At 50.4% G+C, this 26,242-nt stretch overlaps 1 protein-coding gene across 10 annotated transcripts in view; it reads left to right on the plus strand.

The window, feature by feature from the left end:
* The window catches only part of ERICH1 (glutamate rich 1), a 99,822-nt gene that overhangs the window by 43,973 nt on the left and 29,607 nt on the right, over positions 1–26,242 (plus strand). For 6 of the 10 annotated variants that reach the window (XR_011498761.1, XM_070499663.1, XM_070499662.1 and 3 more), the window contains 2 exons: positions 14,735–15,205; positions 17,790–17,984. Coding sequence is in view for 9 of the 10 variants with exons in the window: in XM_070499663.1 (XP_070355764.1) it covers positions 14,735–15,205; positions 17,790–17,984 (666 nt within the window). In the remaining variant the exon portion in view is untranslated. Of the gene's footprint in view, positions 1–14,734; positions 15,206–17,789; positions 17,985–21,617; positions 22,001–23,985; positions 24,159–26,242 lie in introns of those variants that run through there. The other 4 variants (XM_070499661.1, XM_044760689.2, XM_070499664.1 and 1 more) reach the window with 2 other exon arrangements.

Here is a 26,242-nt window from a genome sequence, read left to right on the forward strand (position 1 = left end):
AATGCCCTGGTAGGAAGAAGTCAAGGAGACCAGATTTCCTGCCTAAATTTACCCTAATCAGTCTGATTAGGAGAGAAACCCTGAATAAGCGAGTGCCTTTTTGGTTGTGTGAGTACCAAGGCGTGAGTGATGATCAGTAGATTTAGATGGACCACATGTAGCTGTACTGTGGGCTTCAGAAGACACTTGGTTCATATTTGTAGAGAAGATAAATAAGCAGCTTTGCTTTTGACTTTCAGAGCACAAGGAGTTCTGTCCTCTGATTGTGTTGTCTCCTTATTTCCACAGTGTGGCTGGATCTGAAATACGAGTTATTTATTGAGAACCTAGTATGTCATACGTTGGAGAAAGAAGAGTGACTGTATCGCGATCCTTGCTCATGTGGAGCCTGTAGGTTAGTAAGCGGAGCAAAGCCAATACCAGATTTTATCCTTCAGTACTGAGTGCTGTTCGTGATGTGGACCAGGTGCTGTGGGACACAGCGATGGAGAAGCTGGCCTTGGGAATGTCTCATAAAGGACTGGAAGTTTGAGCTGGTACTTAATAGTGAGAAAAAGCTGGCTCATAAACATGAGGAGTGATTCAGCTTTGTAATATGAAATTAAGGATTTTCATAAGCTTCTGCTGTACCCTAAAATAATGAAGTAGCTAAGAATTCCATGAATTCGGAATGTAAATATAAAGAGAAAGAAAAGTCATGGAAAGGTCTCGTATGTTCAGGGTGAAACGTTGTAAAGGGTCAGGTTTATCATTTATTCATAGTTTTATAAATTATTTTACATTATATTACATTAAATTATTTTACATGCAGGAATTCTGCGTGTAACCTGGCTACATCCTCTTCTTGTGAAAATAGAATAGGAAAATGTTTCCTCTGGGAAGTGATCTGTGGCGACCATGGTCAATGTAGGAAGACAGTCAGGTAAAGGGGACTTGGAATGGTCGCTCTGCCTGCAGGAACGATGTCCCCCATCTGTAAGAAGAGCACAGGATGTGACTGGAGACTCAGGGAACAAATCCGTGGCCTCAAGAGGGCTTCGGGTAATGAGTGTGTCTTCAAACTAAGCAGCCAGTTCCGTCAGGTACCACGAGCAAGGCCGACGGTGCCTGTGGCGTCTGAGCGGACCGGGAGCAGGCTCACGCTCTGAGTGTTACCGCTCGGGCCGCGGCCCCGCCTCCTTGGAGAGCAGCGGAGGGAGCCGGGGGCGCCTCTCTTGCGGGGTCTCCGCAGCCCGGCGGCGCGCACGGCCAGGTGCAGCCTCCGGGTTGTGAGGGTCGGAGGGCCCCTTCCCCGTGGGGCTGCGGGCTCGGAGAGCGGGTTCCCCGGTGCCCGCCGGCGCCCTCTCCCTCTGCGCCCCCGGGGAGGCCTCGCGCGTGGCCGACCGACCGTGGCCCCGGCTCCAGCGAGGCCTCGCGCTCCTCCGTAGCATCTGCCCGGGCACCTCCCTTTTCCCTCTGTTTCTGGAGGATGTATTTACTCTATTTAACCATTTATGGCTTTATATTTATCATTTATAGGTTTATGTTAATTAATCATTTCAGTGCGTGTTTTCCTGTTTTACACTCTTAATTACTCTCCTAACTTTCCCATTCTTTAGAAAATTCCCCTTCATCTAATTTTAACTTTAATTTAATGGCTTGCTTCATGGTTTTAAGATTTTTATTTAAGGGATTTGGCATTTTATTGCCCTATTTTAAACCATTTATTTTATTTACTTACAAAATTTTCACCATTTTGTTGGTCATTTTATTGAAAGTTATCATAGAACATTTATTAATATAAATGTGTTGTTTTGGAACACGTCTCAGGGTGTTTCTCTGCGTAAGGCACTATGTGATTGCTCTGCCACTGAATGTCAGCTTCTCAGTGTTCAAGACCCAGATAATAAACATGAAAAATGAAAATATCTTCTGAATACATATAATTCAGAACTAACCTAGGAAATTTGGAGACTGTTTTAGTATCACAACCTTTCAGAAGAGAATGCAGAAACTAATCTTGTTGAGGATTGTTGAATAATGTGCACTGACCACATGTTTACGATGTCCTCATAAAGTAGATACTTAATGCAGCAACAGGTAAGAACATCTTTGCTTCTCAGAGCAGGTCCATCCCATTGCCACCAGGCCTCCGACTTAAAATCATGAAAGTGCAGTGTCTAAATTGTTGTCTTTTAACCCAACCCCCCTTCTAGAACATTCAGGCCCTGTGTATTCTTCCAGTGTTATTTGGAATTAAAAGCTAATTTCTATCTTGGCACTGAAGCAAAGCGACGGACGAAACTCCACCGTGTTTCCAGTTGTCACATTGCCTCGCCTCCCTGGAAATTACTGCTCTGCATGTTCAGAACCAGTTTTTTTTTTTAATTGGCACCGGAGCTAACATCTGTTGCCAATCTTTTTTTTCCTTCTTCTTCTTCTCCCCAAAGCCCCCCAGTACATAGTTGTATATTCTAGTCGTAGGTCCTTCTAGTTGTGCTGTGTGGCATGCCAACACAGCATGGCTTAATGCACCATGCTGGGTCCACACCCAGGATCCAAACCAGTGAAACCCCAGGCCACCAAAGCAGAGCCCATGAACTTAACCAGTCAGCCCTGGGGCTGGCCCCAGAACCAATTTTTAAAATGGGAGAGAATCAATTTTCTAAAGTTATAGGGAATGCTAAACCCCCCTTTGCTCAGGATGTTGTTGGGCGCCACTGCTGGAGTGTGCCTACCCCTCACAGGCACTCCAGCTCAAGGCGGCCCGTTCCCTGCACCTGTCCACCTGGTCTGGGTTTTATCCTCAAAGACCAAACCAAACAGAAGAATCCCTCTCCCCTGTGTTGGCTCTTCTGGCACCGAAGGTGGATTGGCTTCCATCTTGGCCACACCCATCCCTCCCATCTCTGCACTGGCAGCTGGGTTCCCACCTGGTCTTCTGGGACCTTGACCCGGGGCCTGTTGCCTCTACCCGCTTCCCTCCACAGGCCCCTATTGGTCCGCATGCAGCTCCCAGTTTTCACATTGCTAAATGTGTGTAATTCATACATGGTATTACAAGATATTGTCCTGGTTTTAGGCAACAGTAGACTGTGGAAGTAATTGAAGGATCTCATATCATTAGATTTTAACTGACTTTCACATACATGGTTTAGAGCAACACTGAATACACGCCTACTACTTTTTATTTAGCACCTAGAGGACTTCAATAGCTGGAGGGTAATTATCACGTGCATTTGTAGCCTTAGCCTGGAATCTGGAATAAAACTCCTATTTCCTTTAGAATACTTAATTTATTTTAATGTGGCATGGTACAGCTGCAAGAGCTGGAGTAATCTGGGGACTGTGACTATTTCTGGTATCCAGCTATTTCTTCCACAGCAGCTCATCAGAATGTAGGTGCCAAATAGTAGCTGAGAGAATTTGACAAATTGTGATTATTTTTAAAATTAGCGTGTCTGAAAGGTATGTTTTGGGGATGGCAGCTTTTCAAAATTAGTGTGCTCCTCAGACTATAAATAGCCATACCTCTGGTTCTGTAATGTAAGTTTTCCCATAGCATTTGCTGTGCTTGGGGGTACGAAGAAGGGGAGATCGTGGGCTTCCTGGGAGGCCAAGGAAGAGTGGAAAGTTCTGGAGTCTGGAGTAGCAGGCTCTGCAGAAAGTCACCTGAAGGAGCTGCACTGTGGGTTCTGCTGTGAAATGGACATTCTGGGACAAACTGAGAAGATCAGAGACATTACAGAAAATTAGCACTTGCGGTGCTAGACTCTGTAAAAGAGCCTTGTCTCTGAGGGGCAGGGACTTCACAGGACAGGAAAGGTAACAAACTGAGGATTTCGGAGTCGTTCCACTAAAGCTCTAGTTTTTTCTCTGTGACTTTCCAGCTGAGCTGGGCTGTGGGTCTGTTCATATTCTTTACTCCATCCGAGTGTCTGAGGTGGCCAGGCCGAGCCCCTGGGGCCACTGACGCTCAGGACGCCCAGCTCGGAGCAGTGACGTCTGCAGAGCTGTCACATTGATGACTTTTCTTCTCTTTAATGACTGCTGGAACCTCCTGGGAAATTTGGGAGGCAGCAGGAGAGGACACAAAATGTGTAGCATGAACAGGTGGGGTGGGCCATGGGAGAGCTTGGGCCTGGTTCTTTCAAGGTCTGGTAGCTCTACCTTTTCTCATGGACCAGGCAAGCGTACAATTGCAGGGAAGCATGGAGCCAACCTTGGGTCAGCAGACCAGAGCGGCTGGTTAATTCAGCTCGATTCAGCAGACTTAGAGCGTGCCATGTGAGCCAGGCCCGCTCCAGGCTCCAGGAATGAACGTCAATGACCGAGTGCACTGTGCAGAACCCGACTTTCACCCCAAACTGTGAGTTAGGAAAGCAGGCGTTTCCACGCCGCAGATGGTGAATCTGAGGCCCAGAGCGATGCCATCTGGTGCTGGTGTTAGAACCATCTTTGGCTGATCACGTGGGGCAGCCATGCATCGCGGATTTGCGCCCTTTATTCCAGCATCATTACAACAGCGGCCTCTTTCCTGTCTTTCCTTCTCAAAGTGGTCAACATTGACACTGCCTTTGATGTCCAGTATGGATAGCAAATTATCTGGTCACCTGGTCACCATGTCCCAGCATTTGTGGGGACAGCAGAAGTACAGGAGGAATGATACACAGTCCCTGTAACTGGTGGGGGACAGACAATTATCAGCCCAGGTGTGAGCCTGGAGGTAGTGGGCACGGAGGGAGGCACATGTGCATCAGGGTGGCAGGAGAGGAGAGAGAGCTGTTCAGGAAGGCAGAGGAGGCAGTGCCTGCATTGAATCTTAATGGTTAATGAAGAGCGAGCCCGATCAGGAGAATGGGAATCCTAGACAGAGTAAGAGCATGGCGGGGCTGGGACGAGATGAAGCTGGAAAGCAGGCTTGAGCAAGAAAGTGGAGGCTTCATGCCCTGTGAGGAGAACTTGGGGGACCTCACATGCAGCACGGTGGCCACAGGTAACGGGACTGTCCTGTCTGTCGACGTCACTCAGAGTAGACCTCACGTGTTCTCGTCACACACGCCTGCATACACGGTGACAATGAGACAGATATGCTAGTTAACTTGATTGTGGTGATCATTTCACAATATAGGCATATCAAATCATCACACTGTACTCTTTGAATTACACGATTTTTATCTGTCAATTATACCTCAATAAACCTGGAAAAAATAAAGAGAAGAGGGACTTGGGGTTTCTCTTGATCACTGATTGTCAAACGTCTTCCCTTCCTTCCTGTTTCTCTGCCTCCCTTACCTACACGTATGTATGTGTTCACCATCCATTAAAGTCAAGCTGGAAAGTTACTGTTCATTGATGGGGAACAGTTGAAAGTTGAAAGGGAGAGAAACGTCACTGTCGTAATGTGGCGGGATTGCTCCATGTGCTGTGCTGAGGAGGGTGAGGACAGGACTGACAAGGCAGGGACAAGGGAGACCATGGTGTTCCTGCAGGGAAGCTGGGCCTGCCTGAGGACTACTCATTTAGGTCATGCTGAGTGGGAAGAGCCAGAATGAATATCAGAAAACATTGGCTGCAGGTACCAGAAACCTGATGGCAGAGGGCTTTCTCCTCATGATGCTCGCAGGCCATGGCAGAGGGTCCTCTCGTGATGCTCACAGGCAGTGGCAGAGGGTCTTCTCCATGTGATGCTCACAGGACATGGCAGAGGGTCTTCTCCATGTGATGCTCACAGGACATGGCAGAGGGTCCTCTCCTTGTGGTGCTCACAGGACATGGCAGAGGGTCTTCTCCTTGTGATGCTCACAGGCCATGGCAGAGGGTCCTCTCCTTGTGATGCTCACAGGACATGGCAGAGGGTCCTCTCCTTGTGATGCTCACAGGACATGGCAGAGAGTCTTCTCCTTGTGATGCTCACAGGACATGGCAGAGGGTCCTCTCCTCATGATGCTCACAGATGATGGCAGAGGACATCAAGCCATGCTGTGGCAGTGTCTCACATAAAAGAAAAAATTCATTAGGTAATTCATATAGTTTTCAAAAGATGTGAACACTGTTGATGAGGACGATTGTGTTGCACTAATTTTGTGTCTCACACTAATACCAGCACAGAAATAAATGTGTAAATGCACTAGCAGCTGATTACAAATGGGCTGTTTGACCCGAATGTGGAATAAACTGTTGGGATCTGTTGATCCAAGGCTCCTGGTTCCCCCACCTGAGTTCCCTGTGTGCTGACCCCAGCCGTCCGATGTTTGTACACCCACGAGGCTCACTTTTCCTTCCTGGTACCTCCATGTCCTTGCGCTGTGCAGTTTTCTGGTGAGACCTGGATTCAGAGGACGGCAAGGAGCTCTCGGTGCCCCTTTTCGGGGTCCCCACACTCCCTCCAGCGGAGTCAGCCACCCTTGGGACTCACACCCCTGTTCCCTCCTCTCGGGTCTTGGCCCTGGGTGCCGCGTCCGCCAGGCACAGTGCGTCTCGCTGCTGTCCCAGCCGGTCCCTGTGCCCCGTCTGGTGAATGAACATGTCCCCATGCTGGGCATGGGCAGCATGCCAGGGACGACTCCTACGCCTCTGAGTCAGCATTTACCCATCAAGAAGTCAGTAACATACCGTCAAGAAGGCAAATGTTTCTTTAAAAGTGGAAACTGACACTAGTGTTACAATTTATGAACTGAGACCTTCCGTCCTGCTTGCTTCATCCTCCTCCCGTTTCATAAACAGACATGTGCATCCTGTCAACAGAGGCTGCCATCCAGTCTCGGACTAAAGGCGAGCCTCTGTCACGCCATGTCCTCACGGAGGGGAGTATAGTTTTCTCACCTAGAGATGGAGCAGTGCGGCCGCAGCCCGCGGTCGCCCCAGGAGCCTCTGACGCTCGCGTCCCCCAGCTCCCCTCTCTCGTGCTGGAAGCCGAGCGTTTTCCTAGGTGTTCTCTTACGAAGGGATTCGTGTGGCTTGCAGTCTGTGGTGTGTTTGAAGTCCTGTAGTTTGAAAGTTGTCTGGGCAGTTTTAGTGGAACGTCAAAAAAATTCTAGAAGTATTATGTCTCCATTTAAATAGAGAAAAGCATCAACCTTGAAAAGTCTCGTGTTGAAGTCTGAGACTTCTGTGAGGTATGTAAAGATTCTCTAAAGTCTTTTTCTTTTGTGATGTCATAAGTAACAACAAATCTCTATATTCTAGTTAGGCATCCAATGAATTTATGAGTTCTACCTGTAATATATAAACAAACGAAAAACCACCATCTACAGGAAAGCCTTGTGAAAGGAAAGCTTAAAGCAGAAAGTTTGAAGGGGCCAGTTATGTCCACAGGAGCTGACAATGTGGTCCTGTCAGATGGGAGGGCCGGCCCTTCAGGGCACAGTGGTCCCCTGACCATCATCCCATGCCAGCCTCCCCAGGCCGAGCACCCCAGCAGGACCTGCAGGCCCTCCGCACCCCTTGCTGCGTGGCCATCCATGGGCCCCTGTTTGGCCACTTCTTCATGATGGATCTTTTTCTCTGGGTCTGGTGGCCCCTCTCTGGGTGGGAAGTGTTGTGTCATGAGTCCCCCATGCAGACGGGGCTTAGGTCCTGAGTTCCAGGGGAGGGAGCTCATCCCTTGTCTACCATGTGCTCAGCACTCACTCCTGGAAGCCACTCAGGAACCTGCGAGATGTGCTGCAGAGAAGAGGTTGGACCTGGTCTGCTGTGGAGACAGGCAGGAACGAGGACAACCAAGTGACGAGTGCGGGACCTGGGAGCTGGCACAGCGAGGCCAGGGGAGACCTTCCCAGGTCAGCTGACGTCCGACTGCATCTCAATGAGGCTTGAATTTGCTGCTCCCACCCCCTTGGGGGCCCTGTGAGTGGTGGGCATCCAGTAGACGTTTGCTGTCTGTCTATGTCCTTCAGCTTGATTTGGGAAACACATACAGTAAGCACGTTTCTATAGGTGTCAGAGCAGGCATGGTCGGACACCTGGGCTGGTGGTGAGGAAGGTTTATTCGTCACTACAGATGGAAGGGGAGAGCTGAGTGCCACCCCATTGGCACAGAGGCAATGGGCGAGTTAGGGGAGAATGAGGAAATTATCTGGACAACCCTGCACTTCTTCAGACAGGACCTCGAGGCAGGCAGGGCCGTCCCAGGGACGCAGCCTTGTGGAGCGGGACACCGCACAGAATGGGTCCACTTGTCTGTGGTTCTCGGAGGACGCTGGGTTAGTTTGGTATTTTGAGCGCTGTGTGTGTCAGCAGTGTGTCAACTGTAAAGAGATGGGAAGGAACCAGGAAAATGGGGTTCCCAGCTCCGGGTAACAGAACTGGCCACACCAGAGCCCCGGCTCAGGGCAACCCGGTCCCCAGCAACAGGGCCGCGTCCCCACACAAGTGTGTCACCACACCTCTGATATACGCTGGGCACAAGTCTTAATCTGCCATTTTTTAAAAAAGAGATGAAATATTTTATGGTTCTGCCTTCAAGGGCTTAAGTGAAGATAAACAAGATCGGTTATAATTTCCTTTGTTTGCAATCAAGGAATCCTGCGACCTGCCATTAGTGGGTAGCTCCCCAGGGCGTCCATCTGTCCCTCGCTGGTCCTTGTAGGTCCAGTGTGGGGTCAGTGGGCTGGGTAGGACCGAGTTCACCCTGTGACTTTCGAGCTTTAACTGGTTACTTTCGTGCTTTCTAAACAGGAAACAGATGTGAGTGTGTGATAAAATACGTCCCTTAACTGATGTGGCAAATGGCTGTCGAACCGACCCTCTTTCCCGGCCTGTGTTAGACGTCAGGGTGACAGGGCAGATGTGGTGTGGCCCCTGTCCTCCAGACTGGCCACATGTGGTGTCACATGTCGATTTTAGTTCACTGAGCAAAATTTCGAATCCAGCCCCAACTCTCACTGGTGGCCCCGACACATCACACAGACACAATCCCCTACTCACTCTGGTGGCCCCGACACGTCACGCAGACACCAGCCCCCACTCACTCTGGTGGCCCGACACGTCACGCAGACACCAGCCCCTGCTCACGCTGGTGGCCCCGACACGTCACACAGACACCAGCCCCCACTCTCACTCTGGTGGCCCCGACACGTCACGCAGACACCAGCCCCCACTCTCACTGGGGGCCCCGACACGTCACACAGACACCAGCCCCCACTCACACTGGGGACCCCGACACGTCACGCAGACACCAGCCCCCACTCACACTGGTGCCCCGACACATCACGCAGACACCAGCCCCCACTCTCACTGGGGGCCCCGACACGTCACACAGACACCAGCCCCCACTCACACTGGGGACCCCGACACGTCACGCAGACACCAGCCCCCACTCACACTGGTGCCCCGACACATCACGCAGACACCAGCCCCCACTCACTCTGGTGGCCCCGACACGTCACGCAGACACCAGCCCCCACTCACACTGGTGGCCCCGACACGTCACGCAGAGACCAGCCCCCACTCACACTGGTGGCCCCGACACGTCACGCAGACACAAGCCCCCACTCACACTGGTGGCCCCGATACGTCACGCAGACACCAGCCCCCACTCACACTGGTGGCCCCGACACGTCACGCAGACACAAGCCCCCACTCTCACTGGTGGCCCCGACACGTCACGCAGACACCAGCTGTCATCATCAGCAAGGAGGTTTCCTCCATGCTACTCCCTGGGGCGGGGCCTGCACAGCTGGGCTGGGCTCTGGAACGTGGCTGCAGCCCCGTGAGGACAACCACCTTCCCCACAGTGTCCGCAGTGAGCCAGGCTCTTCCTCAGGCTGCCGGGGAGACGGCCTGCTCAGAGGTCCTAAAAAACATGTAGGACATACAAGATTATGAAAAGTTTCAACAAGGTTGAGAGTAAAAAATTTAAAGATGCTCATCTGATCAGGAAATAAGAAGAACCAGATTAATACTTTTGTGGTTAATCTGTTTCTTTTCCCACATAGAAATACTTTGTTCGTGGATATTTGCATCAAAAATATAAATCCCAAACGAGTGGCTCCTGGCTCTCTGTGCGGTTTATGCTGTTGCTTGGGGAAAGTGTAGGCACGGATCGCTCAGAACGTAGCTGTGCCACAGCCATCCGTGTCTCACTGGAACCGTCCCTCATGGCCACCTGTGCTGAGTCTGAGGACGTTCTCGTGGTCAGCCTGGCAAGGACCCGCCCTGGGGAGCCTCTGCTGGATACCACCAGGCGTGTGGCTGCATTTCGCGTCCTGGGCGTCTTTCCAGTGAGATGGAAGTGCAACCCTTGTTTAAGAAATGTTCTCTGGTTTGGTAGGAAACTGGGCAACGTAATGGAAAAAGGAAATGGGCACGTCTGAGTGAACAGCAGCTCAGTAGCTGTGAATAGATGAGATCCATGGCTTTGGGCGGTGCGCACCTGAGAAAGTCTCTGTAAATTAAGTTGGAAACACAGCTTCACAGTCATATTTAAATTTCCTTCTTCTGAGTTATGATTGCCCTGCATCTGGCCCAAGAGGATTTTTTTTAAACTCCAATCTCCAAGGAAACTTTCTTCCTTTGTCTCATGTGGAAGTTTCTCGTAAACGTCTTTTTCCTCAGTTGCGAGTCTGAGTGACTGACAGCAGGGCTCTCACTGCCGTCGTCAGTGTGTTTACAGGGTGTGTGTTAAACAAGACAGAGTTGGAGTGTGTTATTTTTCTACGTGAGCTCACATGTGAGATGTTTTGTAAATACGTCATTTTCCAGAAGCATGAGACACGTTGCCTCTGTAACTTTAATATCCAGGAGTGGGAAGAACCCCATGTGGAAACTGAAACTGGAGACAGCAGAGCTCACCCTTGGCAGTTTCCTCCTGTGCCCCAGGCGGCCGTGCTCAGCACCTGGGCCGCTGCGCAGTCGTCCACTGCTGCTCCGTGAGTCCAGGGACCCTGGAAGAGCCACTCCCCATGCTCTGCTGCCCTGGTTGGCTCGCGTGTTCTGGAACTTGGTGTGAGGGGGATCACACGGGTTGTACTCTTGGGGGCGCGGTCTGGATTCTTTCCCTCCGTCACTATTTTGCCATTCATGTTGTCGTGTGTGTTGAGTCATTTCCTCTTTGTTGTGCGTAGAATTCCATAGCTGTTTGCCCACCTGTGGACAGACAGTTCACCTACAAAATCTTGTGGGTTTTCTGTATTTACAGTAATGCCATCTGTGGTTAATGGCAGTTTCTCTCTTTATTTCTTTCTCTTTCTCACCCTCCTGCCCTTCTGCTGTCCCCAGGAGGAAGGTGACCAGCGGTGATGACAGCAGTGGCTCTCTCTTTCCCAGTCTCAGTGTTTCACTGTTAGCTGTGTGTCCACCGTGGGGTCTGGGAGCCGTGCTGTATCAGATTTAGAATTTTCCTTTACATTCCAGCTTGCTACAAGTTTTTATCATGTGTTGGTGTTAAGACTGATCAGATCCTTTGTGCTGCTGGAAGCTGTTTTGTGTAGAACTTCACGTTGCTGTGTGAGAGGGTGGCGGCCGCCTTCCCGGGCCTAGTGCACTCGTGGGAGCTGGAGGGAAGGTTACGTTGCCTAACAGGCGAGCTGTCACTGTCCCCGTCCTGCTGTGCGCCGGACACGTTTGTGTGCATGGGGGTTAGTTTTGTGCTTAGATGTTTAATAGGGGTCCCAGGTGAATCCAAGAGGCTTGAAGTTCTTTCGTGGGATCATTTTTAAGTAAAGATGCTGTTTTTGACTAGAGATAGGACTATTAGGATTTTCTGTGACCTCACAGGTCCACTGGGAAGTGGCGCTCGTCTCAGAACTCCCCACGTCATGCAGGTGGATGGTCGATTTGTTTGCACGGCGGTGTCCACGGTGTCCTTTGCTCGCTTTGACACCTGCAGGCTGCATGCCAACCCACACTCTCACCCCTCCCGTCTCCTCTCAGCCGGCGTCACGCTGTCTGTCCGTCTGCTACCTTCAGAGTGTCTATGCTGGTTGATCTCTCTCGTGTGTTGTTTTCTCTCTTTATTTTCTGCTCTTATGTTTGTTATTTCTTTCCTTCTACTTTCACTGGGTTTAATTTGCAGCTGTTTTTCTAGCTTTCATCGCTGATTTTCAGCCTGATTATATTTTTCTTTCCTGATTATATTTAAGATTATAACTTTCCCATTAAGTAGAAGTTAGGGGCATCCCATAAGTGTTGAGATGTCATAATTTCATCAAGTTTGAAATAATAAGTTTTCCTCATTATGAAAGCAGTATCTCTCAGTGCCTTAAAGTTAGAAATCAGAAAAGTACAGTAAAAAATACGTGCCTTTACTTACCACCCGATGGTGAGCTCAGCCACACCTGGCACTGGACTCCCAGTGTCTTAGTTTTAAAAGTACACATGCATATTTCCATGAAAAAGTAGATATGCTTATCATGTTACTGCCTTTTTTGCCACTACCCTTTCTTAAACTACTACTTTATAATCTTTAAAACAGCAGATCGATGGTGTCGTCGTTCTCAGCAGGCAGCAGTTTGTACTGTAGCCTCACCTCCTACAAAGAGAAATAAACCAGAGTGTAAAGCAGGCATTCGGCCAGGCTGGAAGGGCCCCCGGAGAAGGAGGATGTTCGCAAAGACCTAGAGAGTAAGTGAGCGAGCGCTCAGTGGACAGAAAGGACATGCCCGGGGCTCGGCCACCTTGGTTCCAGGTCGGTTTACTTTGGGTTGATACAACACCTCATGGATTAATAAAGGCAAGCATATATTTTTTGAATAGATAACAATGAGGAGAAATTTACTTTTTTCCTCTTTTAACTGAACTTGAGAAATAAAAAAAAAATTCCATAAGTAGTGGTCATTTTTCAAACATTCATATTTTACAGGAGCAGCTCAAAGGTCGGCTGCTGAGAGGTGCTTGTGAGTAGGCTTCTGTGTGTCAGCTGTACTTAGCAGGGTCTGATACCGATGAGCACTTGCTGACGAAATGGAAAAGGCCTATACTCAGTAATCCCCTGGAGATGAGGGAGAGAGAAGTACACTGGTTGTGGGACTAGATGGGATCTTACCTCATGATTTGGGGAGTAGTTTTGGCTTCACACCAAGTTCAAAGCAGCACCAGGTTTCATAGATGGCGTTGTCGAGAGAAAAATGAGAATTCTTATTCAAAAATTAGTCGTGAAATGTTTTCACCATTTCCAGAATGCAGCATCTAACTGGACAATGACACAAAGTTGGTGGGGTGGGGACAGTGGATGTCAGCTGCAGGGATGAGGTTTAATGCTTGTTCAAGACCTGTGTACTTTCAGAGGGAAGGAGCGTGGTGACTGCTGGATCTGTCCGTGGGAATCTGGCTGCATAAGCAGACTCCTGTGTCCAGGACAGGGAGGAGCGAGCCGTTACTGGAGAGCACCAAGGGCGCCGTGACCAGCAGGGCCCATGTCTTGCACACGCGGTCATGTAGCTGCCTGCAGCTCGGTGCTGGGCAGCGCTGTGGAGAATCAGGTGAAATGTGAAGGTTGCCTTGAAGAATGCAGCATGGGGTGAACTAGATGCCTTCTGTCTGATTTCAGAGGCAGAATACAGCCCTCGAATAGAAATCTTAAGGGAAGAGATTGTTACTTAGCATAATAACGTCCTGCCTTTATACAGCGTTTCACAAATTTCATGCACATTAATTTCTCACAATAATCTGTGATGGGTGGTGGTATGCAGCTCAGAAACGTCTAACAGGAGCTTCCTAAAAGTGAGGACTGTTGAAAATGAAACTACTGTGCAGTTGGAAGGCCAGTGTTGTCGTCGGGTCTGTTCAAGCAGAGCCTGGAGGGCCGTGTGTCACAGTGACATGGAAGGGGTAGTGCCGACCAGACTGTGTGCTCAGGGTGTGCAGACAAGCTTTGGATGTTGTGCAGGATTTCTACAGTCGTGATTTTCTCTCGTCTCCATATCCACGCTCTTCTGCCAACCCTTCCTGATGCCACTCACTCACTGAGACCCTTGTCGTGCGAGGAGTGACCATAAGGCTTTTCTACCTAGAAAGGCTGTTGTTAACCACTTACCAACACACCATTGGCCTTCTTCATTTATATTCCAACCTCTGCTAACCAGGAGCCCAAGCTTGGTCTTCATTTCAAAATGTGAGGTATTGCTGACTCAGATGAGCAAGTGATCACTATTTATGTTTTATTCTCACACATGTAGCTTTTAGAAGGTACTAAAGTAAAATTTTAAAAAACATAAGAATTCATGTTTTTTTCTCCAAGGCCAAAGGAATGAAATTTTACTCCTACTAAAATTGCAACAAATCCTATATCCTTAAAAAAACAGTATAGGGGCCAGCCCCATGGCACAGCGGAAGTGCGCGCGTTCCACTTTGGCGGCCCCCGGTTCGCCAGTTCGGGTCCCAGGTGCAGACGTGGCACCGCTTGTCAAGCCATGCTGTGGTAGGCGTCCCACATATAAAGTAGAGGAAGATGGGCACGGATGTTAGCTCTGGGCCAGTCTCCCTCAGCAAAAAGAGGAAGGTTGGCAGCAGTTAGCTCAGGGCTAATCTTCCTCAAAAAAAACATAGCATAAATCATGACTGTGACAACGGTGAATGGGTATATATCTGTGCATGCCTTTTTTGGAAGAACAAGTAAGCTGTTAATTTATTGTGCTAAGTCCCAGGATCCTTGATAGTATAATTACTTGAGATAAGGTTGAGAATCACTGAAGTAAATATTTTAAATTCTTTTTCTACTAAAATTACAAGATCCTAATGGAAAACTTACTTAGCCTAATATGTTTGTTATGATTCCATTATACAGAAAATTGTTGTATTTGAATTTTTCTTATAGATCAGGATCCTCAGGATCAACAAAAGAGAAGAAGAATTAGAAAACATAAATCCAAGAAAAAATTTAAAAACCCCAGTAACATTCATGTAGAACAAGTGGAATTAGAGAAACAGCAGAGTCTTTTACAAGAAAAATTGCAGCCACGGCTTGCAGATGGCCCTACAATAAGCAAAAATAAAAAAAGGAAACTGAAAAAGAAGCGGCAGATTAGAAGGAAGAAGGCAGCTGGCTCCCCAACACAAGCCCCTGGCCTCAGCTTCATGTACCAGCCGGAGGAGAGCGGCAGTGAGCGGGAGCACGGGAGGGAGTCCGATGCAGAGGAAGTCCCAGCCGCCAGCGAGGAGGGTGCTACAGATGACAACGAGGAAGATGTCAGAGATGCCAGAGGGGAAGGTGTTAACAGTACCAATGAAAAGGCAGATAGTATCCTAAACTTTTTGAAGTCAACACAAGAAATTTATGTTTATGATGGTATGTTTTTTCCTGTTTTTCTTTTGAATAATGGCATTCATTTAGAAAATATAATAAAACGTTTAGATGTTTAAAGTACAAAACATATTAAAATATTCAGTATTCAAAATAAATCATTAGTTTTGAGGCAAAAATCAGAATATTTAAATTCTTCCCACCAAAGATCTGGAGGTCTTTGTTCACAGCAGACCAGGAGAAACCTCACAGCCGCGTAGGGTGGTGACTCCAGGTGTGGTTGGTCTCCATCCCTATGCCTCTAAAACCCAGCTTTGGAGTAAGTTGGTCTTCTCAGCTGTATTTCCAAAGAAACGGTAAATCCAGATTGGAGCTCTGATGAACTCATGTTTGTTTCATCAGAGAAGTACGGCTCTCTCCTTTAGAACACACTTTACTTTCCCGCGTGTAACTTACTGATTTAAGGCTTTTCAGAGAGCATCTCTGAGCTGTTATTTGTATTGATACAGGAGATGAGAAATAAAAGCAGATCACTCCCATGGATGACAGTTTGTCACACGTGGGGCTTTCCTAGCTGCCGAACTGAGGCTCAGGAAGGAGCAGGAGCCGACTCGGGGACACGTGGCTTCGCCAGGCCCCAGGCCCTCAGAATAAGCGGTTTTGCTGTAGTGGTGCCGTCTTGAGAGTAGGGGAGTGTCCTGGGTTTAGTGTACCAGGTTACAGCGAGACATCTGGCAGTGTTCTCATGAACAAGGTTGAAAAATGTCAGCTCTGTGATATTTGGGAGGCAAGGAACTGATTTAAACAATGATGCGAAGATGCCCTTAGTAACAGATTGATTTTAACCCAGAAGATGGTCACAGGTGACTCTCACCCTTTCCTCTTAGTGAGTTTACCAGCACTTTGTATTAACAAATTGGAACATACTTCACGGACATTGGGATGACTCTGGTGGGAAGACAGCGAGTACACTGCAGAACAGGGTGGGTTCAGGCAGACCTCAATGGCTTGTCCATCGTGTGTGTGACAGAGGAGCTGTGGCAGAAAGCCCCTCTTGCCAAGGAACTAGAAAAGCCAGATTAAATGTATACAGATATCTGCTGAAGGATCTAAGAGCAACTGAGGAAGAGCTCCTAAGAGGACAAATCCCAGAGGAGGTGAGACCCAGGAGGAGATGAGCCTCCTTTCCCTCCCGGCTGCCTGCCGATTCCAGGCGTGGGGTATTGGCTGAGGGCCCAGCTGAGCACGAGGAAGCAGACAGACCACAGAGCTCTGTGGTGTCTCAGGTCTAGAGAGAGAGCTGCCGAGCCGGAGGCTAGGACCAAACCCTCTTCCCCTGAAAACCCTTGCCTCCTCTCCGCTGTGGGAGGCAGGTTGGAAAGCATGCAGAGTGCTTCAGAATGCACGGTGGACTTCCTGGCAGGCTGTCCTGAGGTGCTGAGCCAACCAGGACTGCCAGCCCCCAAGTGCAGCACAGGGATCCCCGTGCTCAGAGCAAGGGTGGGCCAGGCGTAGATGACCCCGTGCCAGACACACGGCCCACCCTGAGGTCAGCTCAGGCCCTGAGCGGATCCTGCTGACCGCCCTCTCTACCTGCTAGCAGGGACACCAGGATACCACTCTGGAAGAAAGTACAGTTAGCAAGACTGCTACAAATTTTCATATTCAGTAAAACTACCAGGCTTGCCAGGAGACAGCACATAGGGCCAGAACCGTGAGAAACAGCAGTAGGAAGGCACCGCAGTGTGGGAGATACCACTGTCGTCAGACAAGGAGCTAAATAGTGGGATTAGGATGTTCAAAACATAGGGAGAAAATGGAGGAACAAGATGGAAAATTGGAGAATTTCACCAGGTGATTTGAATCTATTAAGATAACCAAATGGAAATTCTAGACCTGAGAAATACAGTAACTGAAAAGAAGAACTCAAAGGTGAGTTTAAGTGGCAGATTAGATTCAGCACAGAAGAGAATTAGTAACTGGGAAGCAGCCAAGGAGAATCCAGGGTGAAGGAGGGAGAGAGGAGGGAACAGAGACGAGCACAGCAGACCCACGGCCCAGGGGTCAGGAGGGCAGGGGTGACATCTAAGGAGGTCACAGTTGGGAGTTTTCAAAGTTAAGAAGGCCATGAAGTCGCAGATTCAAACAGTTCTGTGAGCACCAAGCAGGACTAATGCAAAAAACTCCACACCCAAAGTAAAGCACATGTGGTCAGATGGCTGAAAACCGTGACGAGGAGAAGAGATGAGGAGAAGCCAGGGCCTTGCTTTCTTAGTCTCCGGATGTGCCTGGACGCCCAGCGCGCGTGCTCTGGTTGTCTGTCGACGTGGGAGCTCTGTGAGCGCGGCCCCGCGTCCTGTCGGTCCCCCTGCCGTTCTTAACCGCTGAGCACCCTGTGGGGAAGCTGCTTTGCCAGGTCAAGTGCACGTGCACGGACGCAGGTTCCCACTTGGCCTGCTGTCTGCTTTTCAGAGTCCTCCTCTGCTTCTCTCTCCTGGTGGCTTTTCATACCCCAACATCCCATTCGTAGAAACGTATATTTGAGGCCTTCCTTAGGAGAGGAGAGCTCTTCTTCTGTTTACCAGAATAAGAGTAAAGATCCGATTCTAATGACCCTGCCTTTGTTTAGGTCTCTCCGAGGATGCGGACCCGGCTGTCTTTATGGAAACCACTAAGGAGCTACTTAAATGTCTTGAAACTCATAGCGTGTCTCCCTCGGATGTGTTCCTTCTGGATCACATGAAAACGCTGTTACTTTCGCGAGATACTGAAAGATTGAAGAGCGCCGTGGACCTGTTCCCAGAACGTTGCGTGATGCCGCCCGGTATGTAGAGTTATTCTTTCTGCTGCCTGAGATGCTCCTGTCTAGGTTTGCCTCTGAAAACTGACATGCCCCTAACAGTCAGGAGTCAGAAAATGTAAGGATCACGTACAGCTGAAGAATAGAGTCCCACAGAGGAGTGTGCCACCTGTCTCTCTGCTGCCATAAAAATCATTCCCATGACCCATGCAGAAATGCATGTGCACTCTAGCTTTCAGACTGCTAAGCTATCTGCAGCTCTTAGGGCCAATGTTCATTAAGTAGAAGTAAGAGAATTCGTTTCTTCTCCCTTCTCCTCTGCTGGGCCGGTAGAAGGTACACGTTTTGTCCTCAGATACTGTGCGGGCCTTACTGAACACCTGCCGTCAGAACGAGGGTTCAGTTACAAGATGGCATTCTTTGTCTCCTTCCTCGGTCTTCATCGGGCGCCCCTTCCGTGCACACTGCAGTGTGCAGGAGCTGACTGTGCTCATGTCTTCCTGCGCTGCGGTGGTGCCTTCTCGCCGGTAGCTTGGAGTGTGTTGCGGGGCTATGTCGGCCCCAGAAGCGTGCAGCCCTGGGGCCAGCACTCAGGGCTGTCTGGAGAAGCCCTGCGTCTGCACCCCACTGTGCAGAGCTCCACGCTGCCCAGGACAGGCGCCTGGCAGGTTTCAGCTGAGTGACGGAATGGAAGCAATTCTGCAGGCTACTTTGAGGGCTTCTCAAAATAAGTGTAAGGCATGCTTTCCATCCTAGAAACCTGTAGCATAGCTGAAGAGTCAAAAGGCAGACATCGCACCCAGGTGAATAATAGCAGAGCTGCTCCAGTCGGCCCAGAGCATTGGCAGGTGAAGGCAGGAGTGGTGAGCACTGTGACTCCTAACTGACGAGGTCTCTGGGGGCCAGAGGAGCTGCCCCACAGGATGTTAATTAGCTTGTTTGTTAGGAGATTGCTGTCCACATCCACCTTGCCAGGCTCTGTTCTCAGCTCTGGGGTTTCCTGCGAAGGAAGCAGGCAAAAACCCTGCCCTTTGGTACCTTCATCCTGGGGGACAGAAAGTGAGCATGAAGAATCCGCGCGGCGTGCATTTGGCAGAGAGAAGCCTGTGGAGAAGAAAGCAAGCAGAGCAGGGTCTCTGTGCTGACTGCAGCCGCTCTCAGCCAGGTGCCGCTGTGTGTTGAGGGTAGCCAGGGGGTGTGACCAAGCTGGGCGATGGCCGAGGGCAGAGGCTGGGGTGGGAGAGGGGCCAGCCCTGAGGGTGTGGTGGCTGCAGCTGTTACTCTGAAGGAAAGGGGACTGCTGGAGGCTCCAACCACAGGACCGCCTGCTCCAGCCAACTCTCTGCCCTCGCCTCCAGACTGGAGTGAGCTCTGGGCACAGAGAGCAGCCCCTGCCCCAGGCGTGGTCAGGTGGCATGGGTGTGGTCAGGTGTGGCAGGTGTGTGCAAGTGTGGTCAGGTGCATGGGTATGGTCACGTCTGTGCAGGTGTGGTCAGGTGTGTGCAGGTGTGGCCAGGTGTACATGGGTGTGGTCAGGTGGCACAGAGGTAGCATCAACAGGGTCTGCTGACTGCCGACCAGAACTGGGACGGGAGGGAGGCGATGCGTCTCTGGCCTGAGTCCTGGAGAACCAGGCAGCCCTCAGGAGGCAGGAAAGCCTGTGGGAGGATTCACCACTAGCTGGTGTGGCATGGGCTGAACTGCTGGTGCTCACTGGACATCCGGGTGGAGGGACTGAAGGTGGGGCAGTTGGCTGGCCCGCCCCCTTCCCAGAGCAGAGTGAGGCAGGGCAGAGGCTGTGTCCAGGTGGGGTCGGGAGGGAGTGGAGGGCAGACGCAGGGCGGGTGCAGAGACTGCCATCCGGAGGAGGTGGGAGGTGGGCCCACCGAGGGGAGCCAGCCTGAGGCCCTGCTTCTGACCGGGAGGAGCGGCGTGCATGGCTGCTGCTGGGACGAGCCGCAGAGGACGAGGTGGCCGCCGGAACGGCTCTGCCGGAGGAGGGGAGCCTGCCCCAGGGTGACTCCTCCGCTGGTCCCGGCTGCTCGCTCTCGGTCGCTTGCAGGCTGTGTTAAGGGTTTAGCAAATTCAGATTTCCACAATAATGTTTCATCTCAAATTGCAAAAAGCCAGTTTTATTAAGTTAAACAATATGACGTTTCTATGAGAGATGAAAAGAAGTCATTCAGAAGATTCCGCATTTCTGCAGTGCTCCTCACGGCAGACTTTGCTCCTGCCGCTCCGACCACACCAGGAATTCAGGCGCGAGCGGCTGAGCAGAAACGCTCCTCGGGTTCCTGTGTAGCAGCGGCTGGACCAGCCTGTCTACAAGTGCTGACTGTGCGCAGTTGGCACAGACGACTTTTCCTTATGTCCAGGTGTTTTATAAAAGGAAATTTTACAAGTGGCGAAGCTTAGTTTTCAAATATCGGGTGTGTCCGATGCCAGTGGCACCTTTTGAGACGTTTCTTTTTCGTAAAAGCAGCTCCGGAGTCCGCTCAGGGCGAGTGCGTGGGGACAGTGCGGGCGGAGCGGTGCGTGCTGTTCGCTGGCCGCGCCTCTCCCCGCGGCTCCTCATCCCGGATGATGCGCTGGCTGGATACGGAAGCCCCTTCTCCGGTGCGCGCACGTGTTTCACAGTGTTGGGTGAAAGTGGGGCGCAGGAGACCTCGCTGCCTCACCCCACGTGGCACGTTTCACCGCGTGCGGACACACGCACGTTGTCACAAAGAAGAGCTGCCGTTTCTCGAATTTCTTCACTCTGCGCGCACCGCGAAAGGTGCCGTAGGAACTGGTGCCCTTTACGCCCTGCATGTGAGCGAGGTTTCACCAGCCTCCTGTCGAGGAAACGGGAGGAAACGGGGCTTGCGGAGGCAGGTGGCCGCCGCGGAACACAGGGCTGTGGGAGGGCCTAGCCGTGGCCTCCGCGTGCAGGCGGCGTCCCCAGCCCCGCGTCCCGTCCGGCTCGGGCGTCCGCAGCAGGAGGGCGCCGGGCCCGGGGTCCGCGCAGGCTCGGCGGTCAGCGCTCGGCCAGCGCCTTAGGAGCGGCCGTCCCTGCGGGCGCAGCGGGAACACAGCCCCGGCGCCCGGGGTCCGCGCAGGCCCTGAAGCCTGGTCCACAGGAGGATCTTGACTCGGCTGAACGTGTCCCCTGAAGGAGTGGAACGGGGTGTGGTGCCAGACACGCTGCCCACGTGGCGAGTGGCCAGTGCCTCCGCGCTCCTGGCCGCGACTTGCTCTCACGGCGTTTGATGCTGTGCGGTGCGCGCATCGGCTCACTTAGAATCTGCCCGAGTCCTGCTGGTTCCTTCACCGAGACGTGATCCTCTTCCCTTTCCATCTCGATTTGTACATGGTCTCCTTCAGCTCCAGGTTGAACCTCTGATACTGTGTTGTGATGTCACGTCTAGCAGAACCTGTGAGCCTGGAGGGCTCCTACCCAAGCAAAATAGAAATATTCAGAATTTATCCGTTCTTTTTTGCCGTATTTCTTATATAATGTATGATTCACAAGTGTATTTCACTATCAACATAATTTTTATACAAAAGTTGCATATTTTTAGATTATTTCATAGTTTACTTTGGGCCCAAAGCAAATATCTACAAAATAATAATTCATAATTTTTCTTTGTGGGATTTTGTTTTGTTTTTGCTTTGCAGACCATGCCAGCGTCATCTCAGCTTTCTTTAATTACTGGATCACACACATCCTTCCTGAGAAAAACAGTGAATAGAATCAGTACATCTATTTAAGAAGAGCTAATGTTTAGCACAAAAATATAAAAGACAAATTGAAATGGGCTGAGACTTGATTCCTACGTACAAAGAAGTTGGGATTCCCAACATTTCCTCTGTGACCCAAACCCTGGGGACTTGGAAGACATTTCTGCCATGTTATTTATTTGTGTATTTGTATATAATGGGAAGATATCATCTGACTATAAAAGAGAAATTACTACATAGTGATTCTGTTTTTCTGATTCCTATAAAAATTGATAATGGACATCCTGTTAAACTGAATAAACTGTGCAGTTTGAAGCTGTTATATATTTTTATAAAGTTTTAAATCACCTTGTATCTGAAAGTCTCTGTTTAAAGAAAGCTTTATGGGTATTAGAATGTTCTGGCCGAAGTAGTTTAATTCTAGTTGAATTTGTTGTTTTCTTCCTTTTCCCTCTTCTCTACTTTGAGAGTAGCGTCAGGAACGCTGTTTGTGCTGTTCAGTCTTCCTCTTGTCGTGGAGACAGTCACCAGTTTCCAGGGTTATGAGTTTTAAGAGCACCGTCGATTCTAGGAGGGCACTGGCTCTATCCAGGGACATATTTTCTTATCGTGGTGAAGCACGTGTAACGTGACATTTACCCCTTCACTGTTTCTGAGTGTGCAGTTGAGTGGCACTAAGTCCATTCACAATCTTGTGCAACTGTCACGACCGTCATTCCTGTTTAAGGCTGAGTAACGCCCCGTCGCATGTATACACCACGCTTTTTATCCATTCCTGTTGATGGGTGGTTTTCCCATTATGAACGATGCTGCTGTGAACATCTTGTACAAAGTTCAACAAGTGTGTGGGTGTTTGTTGTCCCTTCTCTTAGAGTAGAACCCTGGGTCACATACAGTAGGTCTGTGTTTAACTCTGGAACTACGGGGTGTTGTCCACAGTGGCCCCCCCTTTCCATCCCTACCGCAGGGTTGAGCGTGCCAGCTCCCACATCCCCACAGCACGTGTTCCTTCCCTCTTTCTGGATGACAGGCGTCCTGATGGGTGTGCAGTCATCTTGTGGTGGTTTGGTTTATATTTCCCTGATGAGGGATGTTGAACATCTTTCCACGTGCATATTGGCCGTTCTCATCTTGGAGAAGTGCCTGTTGAAATCTCTGCCCATTTGTGAACTAGATTATTTGTTTTTTGTTGTTGAATTATGAATTCTTTACCTATTTTGCGTATTAATCCCTTATCAGATATGATTTTTAATCCCTTCTCAGATATGAATATTTTCTCCCATTCTGTGGCTGCGTTTTCACTCTCTTAGGCTTGTCCTTTTCACAAAAGTTTTTAATTTTGATGCAGTCCAACTTGTCTCTTTTTTCCTTTGTTGCCTGTGCTCCTGGGGTCATACCAGGAAATGTTTGCCAGATCAATATCATAAAGATTTTTCCCTATGTTGTCTTCAAAGTGTTTTATAGTTTTTTATAATTCTTACCTTTAGGCCTTTGGTCCATTTTGAGTTAATTTTTGTGTGTGGTGTAAAGTAAGGGTCCAGTTTCATTCTTCTGCATGTGGGTGTCCAGTTTTCCCAACAACGTATGTTGAAGAGACTGTCCTCCCACCGTGGAATGGTCTTGGCACCCTTGTTGAAAATCAACTGACCGTGGATGTGAGGGTTTATTTCTGGAGTCTGTTCTGCTCCCTTGGTCTGATGTCTGTCCTCCCACCGGCACCACACCATTCTGATTACTGTGACACGATAGTAAGGTTTGTAAATCCTCGCACTTTGTTCTTCCTTTTCAGGGTTGTTTTGGGTATTTGGGGTCCCTTGAGATTCTGTTGAGTTTTAGGCTGGATTTTTCTGTTTGTGAAAGCAACACGTTGGGGTTCTGGTGGGGTCGCGTTGAGTCTGTAGGTCGCTTGGGGCCGTGTGGACACTGTGACCGTGGGTCCTCCTGTCCATGGACGTGGGGCTCTTTCCACTTATTATTTGTGCTTTTCGTTTCCTTAGCAACGTTTTGTGGAATTGAGTGTACATGTCTCTCCTCTCTTTCATTAAGCTTATTCCTAAGGATTTTATTCTTTCTGATGCTATTGTAAATGGAATTGTTTTCTTAAGTTCCTTTTGAGATTGTTCATTGATACACCTGATTTTTTGTCTGTTGACTTTGCATCCTGCCGCTGCTGAATTCGTCTGTTATCTCTGACGCGCGTGTGAGTGAGTGTGATCTTGAGGTTTTGTACACATGAGATCATGTCATCAGTGAAAGCGATCATTTCGTTCCTTTCCTTCTGATTTGGGTGCCCGTTCTCCCGCAGACCCTGCCCTCCTCCTTCCGTGTCCTTAAGAGATGTCTGTCCCACTGAGTAGAACCTTCCGGAGGCGACTGAGACAAGATTTGTTATTGGTTCTGGAGGCCCGTCAACTTGCGCCTAGCTGCTGTGAAGTGTCCAGCTTAACAGAAGCTGCTGAGTGAGCCACGGCCAGGTCTGGTGGGTCCACCGCTCCCCCGGGGCCGCTGCCTCAGATGTGAATGATCCTGACAGAGCAGGGCTTGTCGTAAACCAGCACACCGTCTTCACACAGCTGAGAACAGCTGAGAACAGGTGCAAGCCAGTACCTACAGGAGGCGTCTGGGGGCCACACCTTGAGGTGGGCCCACCGCCTTCACGGAGATGTCACCCGCCGCCACCTCCCTAATGCGTAAGTCAGAGGAAGATGTTGGCGTGCTCAGAGGCCCCAGGGTCACGTCCACTTCACCGCAGGATGAGGGACCACTGGGCGAGGGGTCACGTCAATCTGCAGCTGCCTTTCTGATACACTGGGTGTAATCCTCTCTCAAGTGCTTCTCCGTTAATAACACGTGTTTGTTGATTGAAAATAGACTAAATATTGACACACTCATGATTTTTCTATTCTGAACATCAGTTCGAGTCTTTTAATGATGACCCACCTCCAGCCTTTCCGTGCCCAGCAGGCAGATGCGCTGTGGACCGAGGGAAACGGATGTGCAGAGGACTCGACCCTCAACTTGGCTTTGTCCCATTCTCAGCACAGAGTCCCTGCAGACTGACTCCTGTGCTCTCCTTGGGTCTCACCTGCGGACGGCTTGTCTGTCCACCCGCTGACCACACCCTAGAAGACAAGGGAGGGGACGTGACTGCACGGGCGGATGGTCGGGGTTCATCAGTTTTGCGTTTCACCCCAATTTCAAAAGAAAAGCTCATCTTCTGGAAAACGAGCAAACACCATGTCTCCGACTTGTCAGCAGAGATGCGAGGGTCATTTATCCCTCCTGGCTCAAGGTTGGGAATAATTGGGTCACTTTGTATTTTACAATAGTGCAAATTCAGTCCATCTAATCTATTTTCCGTAAACCGTGGCCCACGGTTAAGACAAAGACGGAAACGTGGGAATGGGTGTTTGCTGCTGGTGTTAAGACGACTGAGCCCAGAGGGACACCTGGGCTCCTCCAGGCCCGTCAGCACTTCTCGGCAGTCCTGACATCCCTCGTCACATCCCTGGAGACCCGAGGCGGTGACAGCACGTGCACGCGGGCGTCCCCTGCCCTGCCCGCCCGCCACTGCCGTGTTCCCAGAATAACTGCCCCGAGTCCACACGCACCCCTCGGCCAGTTCTGGGTTTTTCTTCTCTGTCTGGTTCCTGCTTGCGCCCTGTCTTCCCTGGGGACACATTCTTCAGAGAATCTGATGAAAGCACCAGACCTTCTCCAGAATAAGAAATGTGCACTGTCACCCCACCACACACACACGAACGTGGTGGCACCTTTAAAGAGGCTGCAGATTCCCCCAAACCCGTTCAAAGGTGTGTTGACTTTCCGCTTGTGCATGACAGATGGCCACACACCTGTGGATCCCGTGTCCATGGATCAGAGCCAGGCGCAGCCCCACTGGCACTGTGCTCAGGGTCTTGAGGGGCTGCATGCCCTCTGGAGTCGGGTCACCTTCCGGGCTCTCGTGGCTGTTGGCAGAATCGGTTCCTGTGGTCAGAGGCTGAGGTCCTGGTTTTCTTTCTGGCTGTCGGCCAGGATGGCTCAGCTCCTTGAGGCCTCCCGGCCTGGCTCGACTCCTCCAAGGCCAGCGGAGAACCCGGGCAGGCCCAGGCCCTCTGGAGGCTCCCCTGGTAGAGCCAGGCCCCCGGGATGCTCTCCCTCTGCTTCGTTTACACTGACTGCTTAGGGACGTCAGGATGTCGCATCTGCTCACCGCTGCGTGCAGGCCGGCTTGTCTTGCAGTCTCCCATCCCCTTTCCACCGCACGGCCTCCAGCCCAGGGTTTCACTCTGGCTGAACTTCTCGTCAGGCCAGGGCTTCAGACATCACCACAGAAACTGAGTTTTCCAAAGTGGATCGTAGTTTTCGGAGAACACCCCTCACACACATGCACTTGCACACATGCATGGACACACGCACACACATGAACACGTGCCTGCCTGCACACTCACACACAGCGCAGGCTCCTCGTCTCAGCGGGGCAGTGCCGTGTCTGATGTGAGCATGCTTCAGGTCACCCTGCAGACAACGTACAGCGCAGGCTCAGCTCAGCTTCCTTTAAA

The sequence above is a fragment of the Equus asinus genome, chromosome 27 (assembly GCF_041296235.1).
Source record: "Equus asinus isolate D_3611 breed Donkey chromosome 27, EquAss-T2T_v2, whole genome shotgun sequence".
Taxonomy (NCBI): Eukaryota; Metazoa; Chordata; class Mammalia; order Perissodactyla; family Equidae; genus Equus; species Equus asinus.